This window comes from Syngnathus floridae, chromosome 22 (genome assembly GCF_059516105.1).
Source record: "Syngnathus floridae isolate MCC-2025c chromosome 22, RoL_Sflo_1.0, whole genome shotgun sequence".
Classification (NCBI taxonomy): Eukaryota; Metazoa; Chordata; class Actinopteri; order Syngnathiformes; family Syngnathidae; genus Syngnathus; species Syngnathus floridae.
Window position 1 is genome coordinate 4,687,799 of NC_142434.1, and position 12,613 is coordinate 4,700,411.

The 12,613-nt window shown below is 43.6% G+C and overlaps 1 protein-coding gene across 13 annotated transcripts in view; it reads left to right on the forward strand.

Annotated features, from left to right (window-relative positions):
• Nucleotides 1-12,613, forward strand: part of lmo3 (LIM domain only 3) — a 79,787-nt gene extending 67,174 nt beyond the window's left edge. For all 13 annotated transcript variants that reach the window (XM_088367118.1, XM_088367122.1, XM_088367115.1 and 10 more), the window contains 2 exons: nucleotides 5,231-5,356; nucleotides 11,015-12,613. In XM_088367118.1, coding sequence (XP_088223244.1) covers nucleotides 5,231-5,356; nucleotides 11,015-11,120 — 232 coding nt within the window. In that variant the 3' untranslated portion in view covers nucleotides 11,121-12,613. The remainder of the gene's footprint in view (nucleotides 1-5,230; nucleotides 5,357-11,014) is intronic.

A 12,613-nucleotide genomic window follows, 5' to 3' on the forward strand; every position in this document is an offset into this window, starting at 1 on the left:
GTTTGTTTTAAATACATTAATGTTGCTACCAGCCTCGTCCTAGCTAGTTTGTCTCTCAAGTTCAAAAACTCTTCTTAATGTGTTGCTAGCATAGCGTAAAATAGCTAACACCCAATGTGTTAGCCAGTCAAATATTTCCGTTGTTGGACGGACTGATATGCTAGCATTAGCTAGCTAAATATTCCTGCTCAAATGTAGCTCGTACGTTGCTTTCACATTTGGGCACTCCCCACGTACATAACAAAGATATTCGGAAACGGGACGTGCCAGATCTGGCGTTTATTTCCACCAGACCGATTCACTGTTCTGAATACTTGCTGAAAGTAACAAAGAACATGACCTTGCACGTACGGCTTATCTTCTGAAAGTTGCTTAATGTAGAAAAGCAGATGTTGTTAAACCTCTCGGCAGAGGTTATACGAGAGCTAATTAGGTGGCGCTCTGCGGCGTCTCGCTGAGCTGACAGTTACTGGGAGAACGTTGCGTTGTATACTCCCGGAAAGCGGGCCATAATTCATCATTAGGATATCAGAGTCCAGGTGCAGATGAGAACTGATAGAGGCTGGCAGCCAGGCAAGTCGGGGCACTCGAGGAAGAAAATCTTATCCCACGGACAATTCCCAGGTCATGGCCACGGTAATTGAAATAATTTTGCCCCCGAAACGTTGTTTAATCACTGACAATCACACAGGCTGGGGGTATTAAATTGAAGAACGCAAGAGCCTGATTACATCTGCCACTTTTAACTGTCTCCCCCTCCCCCTTTCCTACCCGCCCGGTTGTAACTTTCTTTACTTTGCGGTTTTATGATAAAACCGGGGCAGCGTTGCATGGTGCCATTGGAATTCATTCGACAAACTCCCCCCGTAAGTAAATTCGTTGTTACGGACAGGCGGCATCAGCAAATGGACTGAGCGCAATCCCATTAAAAAAAAAAAAAAAAAAGCCCATGTTGAGATGCAACAAATCATTTGTCTGTTATTAACCCTGAGCCTGTAATTATGCAGATTACCATAGATTTTCCTTGGGTGCCTGGAAGTGAGATCCCGGGGTTGTTCTCGGCGTGGCAGGCGGACGAGAGAATGGCCATGCATTACTGAACTTGCCACATTCATCATGTTGACTGATGGCACGGAGAGTCGGTCCCCGGGTCCCAGTGGTTAATGTAGTGGGTAATTAACTGTCATTTGCCTAGTAATAGGCCGATGATCAATGGTTTGTGAGGAAACAAATTCTAATCCGGCAGCTGATGAATGCAGGCCGAGGCTGGGGCAATTCAAGTGGTGGGAGGAACGGGAAAGATGGAGATCAGGACGAACGGTGTGGCTGGAATTTTAAATGGCTACCTCATAATAATAAGTGGTCGGGTTTATTTTTTTACAAAATCATAATTAGTTTTAAATTTAATTCTTTTAGTTGTCGTAAATTTCCGTGACTTTTTTCGCAAATTTTGAACCCGGAATCACGAGTTTTAGTTGGTGCGCCTTATAGTCCAGTGCGGCTTATAGTCCAAAAAAATGACGGTACTTTTCGTTACCTCTCCTATGTTTGTCCGGGATACCTTTGCATAAAAATGGAGACTTCAGTCTTTTCACCTTGGCGGAGGTCTTTCCATCTAGTTATGTGTCAAGTCCAATGGATAAATATATTCCGTTCAAAGGTACGTCATTTACAAAACCGCGGTAATGAGCAGGGAACCTGTTCTACGTTTGACACATTTAGTTCGCCAAAGCCGAAACAATCCATTTGGCATGACACCACTTGTGCATTCGCAAACTCCGATCGGGTTTTGGGGTCCACTGGGCTAAAGCCTTGTGGAATAATTTAATTGGTATCTATTTTTTTTTTTTCCAGTCTCTCTCTACTCATCAAATAGGTACCACTGAGCCGTACCGGGCTCTAATACACAGTGAACGCCTTCTGACCGACAATACAAGGTATTGAGCACTGACTGCATCAATACCCTTTCAAATTCAGATTTGCGCAAGGCATGAATTTTAATTTTCGGGCTGTATCTTCCCGACCCCTTTAAATATACATGCTGTCTTGTCAGCCGTGGATATTAAGTGTATGTCAAGCCTGCTGTTTTACATTGTTATCCCGCAGCCCTGGAGACATAACAGGCAGCTGTTAGAATAAGAGAGAAGGCCACGAGAAAGTCCGTATTTATTTATTACCAATTATAATACGGAGCTAAACGTATTGAATGGCAGGCTTCGGGTCGCGGGGTACGCAAAGGCCTCTAAGCCGTCATCGTCTGATTGCGTGTGAGCCTTTGAATTCATTACAAGCAAAACCACGCTTAATTTGCCGTCTCCCCTGAGAGCCATTAGCGTCCGTGACATCAAACTGGCAGAGCGGCCAAAGACGAGTGGCAGGTACGCTCCATCCATCTTCCCCTCCCCACAGGGCGCGGCGGGCCTCCCCCCCTCAACTACCCCCCCCAACCACCCCACGTCCCGCCGCTTTGAAGTGCCACACCGGAGCTGCCATCGCCGTCCTAAAGATGGTCATCATGATTTCATATTGCCTCAGATTGTTGGAAGGAAGGAGGGGAAAAATATTTTTTTTGATTCGAGAAGCAAATGTATGTGTTGTCCCCGCAAGCGAATACACGCCGGAAGGCGACGTTGAATCATTTAACGCGGTGGTTAATGTAGCACATAGGTACCAAATGAATTATGCAGCAAACAAGTGGATGAGAAGCAGCCAGGAGGTCTGTTTAGGAACCTGGGGGGTCTTTGGGCTTCTCATTTTCTTTTCAATAATTTTTTTTTTTTTTTCAAGAAGCACATCCATCACAGACGCAAGAAAAATGCTGCTCCCAGGCTGGAAAACATTATCAAAGATTTAATTTCTCCGCTAGCAGAGTCGAAGCTTAGAAGGATGGCTTAAAAAAAAAAAAAATGGTGTCCTCTTGGAAACAAATTAGAACTTTAATCCATACCTCTTTTTTGTCTGAGTTTTTCCCCAAAGGAAATATGGCAATAGAAATAATAAGTTTCAGGGTCAAACTGTTGCCACGCTAAAACTTTCAGTTCATATTTGAAAATTCTTAGTGTGTAAAAATAAACACGTTATATGCTGAAATTTAATTGACTTCATCTATTATGAGAAAGAATCAAACTTTTTGAAGTGCGATATATTTATTTATAGGAACGATTAGTTTTTATACATTTACCGTATTTTTCGGCTTATATAAGGCACTTTGATAATCCTTGAATCGTCTCGAAAATCGAATCGCCTAAGGTTATGTTACATAATATTCAATCTACTTTTTAAGAATAAAACCTCCATTCTCTTTTTGCACTTTGACCCGTGTTGGTTGTTATTTTTCCAAGTGGTAATTGGTGTAAAAAGGACCACTTGACCTAGCGGCACCGTCAATTGAGGAACAGTCAGATGCGTTGGCGTTTCAGACACTTCAAACATATTACGTAATAATCATCACTAAGCAATGTTCGAATCGTTTTCTACCAATCTGACCTCCGAATAAAGTTTCCTCCGTGTTTTGTAAGGATTTAACTTCAATGAGGACGGATCCCGGCGGAAAGTAGGAGTCTTTTGTTATTGATTGCCTCGGTAGACACAACGGGGAATAGCAACAGGGCACAAGGACGTCTATCGAGAATCTTTGAGAGCAAAGCGCTGTGACAGACTTTTTAAACAGAAACGGGCCAGACGAATTTCAGGACAGACGCCCCGCAAAAATGAAACGGTGAAACAGAACACCGTTTTGATTCAATCCGACAGGCAGAAAGCTTATAACATCACTTTTTTACCCGAATACCTTCCATCATTTATAATCTGGGGAGCCTTGAGAGCACGCTATCTGAAAATGATTCGGGTTAGTGGAAGACAAGGACGTTCACCCCTGCAGAGTAAGCGGCGTCTCGCTGTGATTCTGTCGTACGGCGTAATACAGAGTGCCGCTGTTAGGCTCCAGCACACGTGCTCATTATCTCCCACTAAATCTATCATATCTAGCTCTTTCTTGTTTTTTTTTTTTTAGATCAATTACCGTTCTTTGTAAGGAGAGAAGTCATCATTTCATCCATTTCATCCCAGCGCCTTTTGGCGATACGCAGGGGGAAAAAAAAAAAGATAACAGAGACATATCTAAATTTAGAGGGCTCAAAGGAGAAGGCATAATTTTTTTAATTAAGTCAGTAATAATCCACAGAAGAGACTTTCTTTGTTTTCACCAAGCTTACCACGTTGGAAGCAATATCCTTCATTGTCTCAAGGTGTGTTGACAGTGGCCCTTAATTCTGGAGGTATTCATGAGGGCGCAATCTATCTGCTTCCTGTGCCTCTGGGAAACATACTTTCTGAAGGTTAATAAACAACCCTGCATATCCCAAGCCCCGAGATCATTTATCAGATTGCGATCTCTTACAGACTCAGAGAGTGGCATGCCGTTTTATCATTTTAACAACGATGGCTAAAAGTGCCCCAAGAAGTCTGCTTAATAGGTTATTTTGTTATATGATTTCGTTATCAGATTCCTTTCTCCCTTGTATCCCCGGTCTAGGTCGCTGTGTAGTAACAGCCCTGAATCCCTAATGAATACTCCTATTAAAGTCCCTGGAGCAGGCAGAGAAATAATAGGGTCCTCCCTGGGCAGTGGTGGAAGCCATGTCCCATCTATTTCAATGGCCCAAGCTGTGGCCCTGCATTTTTTTTTTTTTTTTATGCTTTGACCAAGACCAAGAGCTTTTTTATCCAATACCTATACTCGTCAATATCAGCAGGTCAGGTTGTTAAACTCTGGGTCAAACTTTACAAAGAAAATCAGGTTTTCAAAATAGGTGTGTTTAGCTTAACGCTAGCAGACAATTGAAAATATCATAGATAGGCTAACGATTAGCATCAGCGTGTTGGTGTTCTAATGATCGAAGATGATACAAACTTGAACTAACTTGAAACGACAAACTATCCGAAAAGATTCTCAAAGTCCACGTTTATACCGTGACCCTGCGTAGATTTGATGGAAAATTCAGTTCCCGCTCGGATGACGACCCTGAACAAAATAAGTGAGATAGAAAATGGATATAATAAAACTTTAATATATACAGCGTAGTCTATAAATGCAAAAGGTGTTCTCTTGCTTTTTTTTTTCTTCAACATTTTGATCAGTCTATAAAAATTCCCAGTCTGCCTGGAAAGTGCAGGACTCCCAAAGTTGCAGTTTTACCGACGCTAATATTAGCTGTTCGATGTGGCGCAGGTTGTTTGGCGTGACGGGGAACTGCGCAGCCTGCAGCAAGCTAATTCCAGCCTTTGAGATGGTCATGAGAGCCAAAGAGAACGTCTACCACCTGGACTGCTTCGCGTGCCAGCTCTGCAATCAGAGGTGAGTGATTGAACTGCGCTGAACTGGCGTCTCTCCGCCGCTACCTGCATCCGGCCAAATAGCTGCTAGGGGAAGAACGATTGAGTTGTACTAACCCCGCTGATAGTTGAACATCCAGAGATTTATCACTCTAACAAGTGACCGGAGAGATACCCCAGACGGACATAGAGATGATGATCTTGTACTACGACTGCGGAGTTTCAGGCTAGACAAAACTAGTGGGGCCCCTCTGTACTTATTCTTCCATCAGTTTTCATTACGGGAAGTCTACTCAAATCCTGAACCTGGCCAGAGGTGACTGCTTGAACCACAATTGTGACTTTACAAAGACAACAATGCAGACTTAATTTTTAGAAAACTGCAACTCAAGGAAACAACAATGACGTATCTCATCGAGAATATAAAATGTCAATTAAAAAATTCTACATATCAGATTTTTTGTTTTAGTTATAGACAACAATGACTTATCTAATTAGAAAATCCTCGTGATGAACGAGATCCACCTGGCATGTCCAGTATGAGAAAGCTGATTGGTGGAGCCATATGGGGGCGGGGCATACCACAGGTGAAACTGATGAAGGGGAAACAGACCTAAATTTTATGGGTCTTTTTTTTGCCTTGGTTTGGTTTAGGTTTTTTGGGGGAGACTATAGAGGCGAAGAAATAGCCTAGCTCTAATGCTAACACTAGTATATTTTGGTTAATTGATTCAGCTCCACAAAGAAGTCGAAATATTCAAAGAAATCATTTGCAGTATCAATTTTCTCGATAGTGTCAGCCATCTTTATTTGTCAAGCAAGACCCGATTGATCCCAATACTGTGGACTTGGGGTATACATTACATTTTCTCCCGTACACCGTGCCCACATATTGTAATTCAACGCGACAAAAGGTAAGCTATCTCTTCTGCGGTAGGTGACCGCCAGTGAGTTTGCATTTGCGAAGGTTACACCAAGCACAATCAGACACAAAGGACATTAGTCTCTACGTCGCCGCCGTCCGCGCTAGCCAGACACCATCGTGCATACTAAACGACAAGAGACCTGGTTACGCACAATTAGCACTTGGTTATTGTCTTGCCACTTCAGCCGGCTGCACCAGACAGCCTTTGCTAATAGAAGAAGTCAGCTAATCTTCATCAGCTAGACCCAGGCAGGCCAACTCTGCTCTCGCGCATTAAAACCCACTTAAGCGCGGGCAAATCTTTCTTTTTACATTACGGCGGCTGATGGACTGTTGAATAAAATTGACGTTTGTGTGTTTCGCACGGTCCAGCGCGGCCTTGCAGGCGCCATTTAGATGCCCATCACAATTTTTGCCGGAGTCTGGCCACGGTTTATGGTGTGGCACTAGATTTAATTGAAGCTGTTCGTCAGCTTTGACTTTTTGTTTTCCAGTTTGTTACTAGCTGCAGATCTATACTATAATGGACAAAAAAAAATATTCCATCACTTAGAGATAATGGCTTTTTAACAGCACTTTGAGAATTTGAGTTCCATTTGTTTGGATTGCTTATTTTGAATAAGTAATATGAACATGTCCTTTGTTTGTTTTTGTTTATTCCAGAAAATAATTAAGACCTTGACATGGGGTTAGTTTTTGAAGGTTTCTGAATTCAATTGATCAAAAATCTGCATCTCACAAATTGAATCTTACCATGTTCTTGTCTTTGTTGTTTGCGTTGCCTTAGAATGCCTTTGTAGCGAGTAACACGTTTCGGTAAGGTAAAATGCTCAACATTTATCGTGTGATTAATAGATTGACTTTCAGCAAATTGCTCTTAGCTCTCTCGGGATCTCGCTTTTCCTGAATAGTTTATCCGCCTTGTTTCGGAATGTCTGAAAATGGGCTCCTGCGCTTTGTCTGGCATACCGATCCTGCTACTCGCCTTGTTCACTGGCACCATCTCTGTCCCCTCTCATTTCCCGGCCTCAAACAAACACGAAAGACCGGCCCCCCCTCCTCGCCTCCCCTCCCATTGACGCGCTCCCCCGACAGGCCCTTCAATAAAGCAATCTAATCCATCTCGCAAATGGCCCAGAGATTTCTCTGTGGAACGTCGTCAGAAAATGTGAAATCTGATAAACAGAGCAGGCGATCGGCGGGTCGGCAGGGGTCAGGCGGTGTAATTATCCGTCGCTCCTCCAGGTCAGCCGCCGCGTAAATTGGCGTTTGAAGGTTGAATTGCTACAATCACGAAGGAACGTCCAGCCCACTCCCACCATAGTTTCCCATATATCAACCCGTGTCTTCCATTCCTTTGTGGGTGCATTCAAACTCCTCGGAACTCGGAAGCCGGTGATTATTCTGATTCCATCACTGTAGGACTCTAATGGTCATTGCCATGCTCTGCTATTAAAGGCCTTGGTTAAGTGATAGGCCAATTAGTGCACGGGAGCGAGTGACCATGACCTTTGTTCTTTGTCACCATCACTGTCAAATTGACAGCCATCTATGTATTGCCATGAGGGCAAAGCAATGAAGAGTGTGATAAATAGGAAAGCCTCAGTGGTTATCTTACTTGTGCATCTGCCAGATTTTTTTTTTTCCCACTCCAAGCATGACTTTGAAATGTTATCAAGCAAAGGGGAGTAACTACCCCCCTCGTCCGTGGTCCGTCAGTGAAAATATAGGATCTTACATCAGCCCCGATTCCTGGTGTCTGCACCCAATGCGGCCTCACTCCTTTAAAGCAAACATAAATCTACCGTGGTGACCTTCCCAATTGCCAGGGCCTGTTATTCTCCCTACCTGAGCGGCAGCCAGGAAGCCGAAGCCGAAAGGAACGGGCGACCGCTTCCGAAAAAGAGGTGTTGGGAATCGGGAAGGAGATATGAGCCTCCATCCAGCAAGCAGTTAGCCACAGATCAGCCGTGGGGGACAGCTAATCGATGAGGCTGTCGTCCAGCCTCATCATCTAGCCAGTGCTGGCCCAATTTCCCCCTGATGAGCTGGAGGCCACAGTCTGGGGAGGCTGGAGGAAGGTTAGAGCAGAGAGGAGCAGGATGGGTGACAGTGCAGGCGAAGGTCAGTGCTGATAAGGGGCCGGGGTGGGGGGGTCTCCATACTTGAGCCTTGGAAGGAGAGACTGACGCCAATTGGGTTCAGCGCGGCAAAGCTCAGCCACGGGTGCCTTGTGTGTCATGAGTCAGGCTTGTTAGACAGGGGCCTAATAGGCAATAAGGGACATAGTTGTCACTTTGTGTATGATTGGTGTCGAGAACTCGGAGACTGTGCGGGGTAGGCGCATTCCGGCTTCCACATCCTGATCTAGAAAATGATCACGACACATGAAAATATACAAAGGAGGACATTCCGAACTCATTTACAGATACGGTTCGATTTTTTTGCAGAATTTTCTTCGATCGTTAACTTTTTCCCAAGTCTGCTCTGGTTTTTAGATTCGGCAGTTTTGATTGAACCGTAGACCTGTTGATCATACAAATGATTAGCTAGCATAAACACCGAACAATCTTTTCTATACTTACCATTGTCTGCCTTTCTCAGAAGATCAGGTCGGGAAAAAATCCCACACCCCGCACCGCGGGATTATCAGTCGAGATATTTCCGAGGCATCCGACAATTGGGCCTTCGGGAAAACATACCCAGCTCGATTACCGCTATGTCCGTACCCTCCGAAAGTGATAGAACCACGCTACACAGTACAGATGACTAATGACCCTAAACCCAGTGCAAAAACAAATCCCCCCCCAATTGTCCTTGTGTTGTCGGAACCCCGGTCGTATTCATAAGGCCGAGTATTTGCCAACACTAACTACATGTGGCGCGGCTCACTTTTTCTCCCGTTTCCTCATTTGAGTGGAAAGCGACTACTCTAGTTAACACGTGCCTCCGGGGCATATAGCTGGCATCGCAATGCATCTTTTAAGTGTGCGCCTGTGGAAGCCATTTTTTTTCCCCCCCTTCTCTCCCCCCCCTTACAACAAGAGGTCTCTAAAGACTCATTAGTCACACTCACCTCTCGGTAAAGAAAAGGAAGAAAGGGAGAGATGAAGAAAGAGTCAGACGACGATGACTGCATGCACAGTAAGCAGCTATATGACCATAATACGAATAGAATTGTATTAATGATGTCAAGGGACTCTCATTATGGTTAGCGAATAATTCTTTAAGTATTTTATAATTTTTTAATTAGATTTTAAATAACTTGATCTTTGTCATAAATCTTGTTCAGCTTAGTATAACACTGAAAGTTCTTATAGTTGCCGTTAGCAACACTAATTGGCCGTTATTTTAAGTTGCAGAAACAGCAAGCTACTTTTCAAACCTGACCTAATAGAACCGCAGGAGTAAAAAAAAAAAAATGTCGGCTATTGTTTGTTCCAGGAACTGGAAATAGTCGGGGGCGACAAAACGTCCTTTATTAGACACGCCTGTGATGGGCCCCGGTGTAATATCCTCATCAAAATTGCCGCACAGATGTCACATATGCTGTTGACATTTCACCGAGCAGAAACAATTTGTCTGTGTGAAATAGGAGGAGAGGAAACGAGCACGGGAAGGTGAAAAGGGGGAGAAACAATTTGACTGGAGGAGAGAAGGAGTGCAAAAAAAAAAAAAAACAGGTTGACATGAGGTCATTATAAGAGTGGACACAGTGTAAGCAGAAAAATAATAGAGTTTAGAGGCGGTTATTTTCAAGTAGCAATATGTAGAAATTTGACCTACGGAGGGAAATAAATTGTTTGTTCTTACTGCTTTGGTGTACATTTGTTTGGTTTAACATTTATGATTGTTAGCCTCAATCTTTTAAAGATTCAGTCCGCTGATGTACGTGGAGGTCCAAAATACTGCCGCTCACCTCTTAACTGGAACACGTAAGAGGGAGCTGATCATTCTATTTGTTCTCAAATGGTTTGGTCCTACCTTGCGTCTCTAAAACTGTTACTTAGGCTAATAATGAAAATACAAAATGTGTCGTCATTGCCACTGAAACCCAATTTTACCTTCTTGACTGCCCCTAATGGTCTATAAGGGTGATTTCAAGTGATCTCTGAGCACAAAGCTTCAGCGAATGTTTTCCTAAGTAATTATAATCCCTTCCTCGGAGCATGCCTTTTGCCTTCTTCCCCCAAAACACATTGGTCTCACCTTTTTACGGTTTATCTGTTAATTGGTCCCAAACGGATGTAACAAATCATGCTCTCAATCTGCCCTCCGGCGCTGGATAAACACAACGAACACGTCAGGTACAGAAGCTAGCGCGTAGCTTCCAGCTATGAATTTTGTATTCTTAGTATCCGTTGAAAGTCAAACAAGAGAAACAGTCAACCCCCCCGCCCCCCAACCCGCGTACCCTCTGGTAAACACTGGCACCGGTGTTCGCCGACCTTGTCCAACCTAAAGGGAGATAAGCGACCCTCAGGACAATTCGGTGAGAGTTGCCTCTCGTCCGACGTAATCTCCACTTGGCACTGTGTTGAAATGTAAAAAAAATAACCGTGGACTCCCCCTTGTGAGGATTTGGCTTCCGGGAATGATTGTAAGGGACTAAAGAAACGCCTGTTTTCCCCAAGTTGCTAAAATTTTGCAGCTAAAGGGGTTTGGCACATCGCTAGCTCCCAAAGACAAGCTAGCGCCGCTAGCTTACCGCTCGATACTTTTCTGCCTTCTCACCGCTCTTCTCCACTCTCGCAGGTTTTGCGTGGGAGACAAGTTCTTCCTGAAGAACAACATGATCCTGTGCCAGACGGACTACGAAGAAGGCCTGATGAAAGAAGGCTACGCCCCCCAAGTCCGCTGACCCCCGTAAGAGCGGGGCGGGGGGCGAGGCCAAAAACAGGAGGAAGACACAGGAAATGGAAAAAAGACTGATGGAAAGCTTGCAATCATACAACAAATAGCACTATGGCTTCCTGTCCGGCTCCTGCTCGCCCCCTCCCCCCCACGTGTACATAACGAAGACACATCCGGAATCGAAAGGTACTCGACTGTACAGAATAGCCATAGAGATCGCGACATAGCGGTCAGGCAGCGACCCCAAAAGCGGACTCTTAAGTAAAATTTTTGTTTGTGACTGACAAGTGCTGCCTCAGAAGAACCCAAAGCAAGTTGTTGGACAGATCTTTACATGTGTCAACTTTTATGACAAGGACTGCGCGGTCCAACTACTTGAATTGAAAACACGCAGAGGTATTGTCAATCAGTGTATCTTTGGGATAAACACCTTTTTATTGGATGTTGTTAAGTGTAAACAGAGAAGATTCAGAAAAAAAAATAATTTAATACTTGCGTGGGTGTGTGTGGGGTGCGTGTGTAAATCGCTTGTCATTTTTGAAGGAATTTTTCTCATGCAATCTCAGTTTGGTCTGTGGAGTCAACATCAGGTTGATGTCATATTTTTCAATGTTTATTCTTTTTACTGACGGTACGATTGATTTTTGTGCATAAGGATTTGGCGTTGCTGTTGTAATTATCGTTTTTATAAAATTGGATAAATAGCAGAAATTTGATGTCTGGGTTGAACCGGACAACAGTTAAATATGGATGATCGTTAATGGAACAGTCCATTTTCCAGAATCGAAATAGCACAAAGCAATTTGATAATAACAAAAAGAAAAAATCGAGACTACATTTTCAAGGCAAGGTATATTCCATATCAACAAATCGCCCGAGACTTTTGCACAATAGTTTGAATTTAACAGCCAATAATAATAATGATGATGAATGGGACGAGCCATTATGGACTAGAGTAGCGCTTTGGCGCTACCGAGCCTCATACTTGGAAAATCACTGGACCAGATTTGTCTTGAGGGTTTTCTTTATTTCAATTGGAAATGTATTTATTGAACTTGAAGCTGGCGATACGCTCATGGAGGCTGGTTGTTGTTGTAGCAGTTGTACAGGTGACCTTGAAACGTTTGGTTAACGTTCAGACGATTATTTATTCAAGCAGTTCTCGTCCGGAATTTGGTTTCGCTTCAACGCGCTGATTTTCGAACGCCATCGGATGCGCGACTCCGCTCGCCAATCGCGGCCTCGTCATCTTGACCTCCTCGTCCACGAGTTAACCGTCCGCTCAGCGTTCTTTCTTCACTTCAAAAATGTCCTCTATAAAATGAAGGTGTACATAAAAAAAACAAAAAGAATATTTCCTTTTGCTTGCCTATTGTACAATTTTTTCTTTTTAATGTGTCATCCAGCATGAGATGTTTATTTTTAGGACAACGCTTGTAAATACTGTAATTGTAATAATTTTAAGCACAAATGTAATACAGTTTTATTGTGTTACACTGA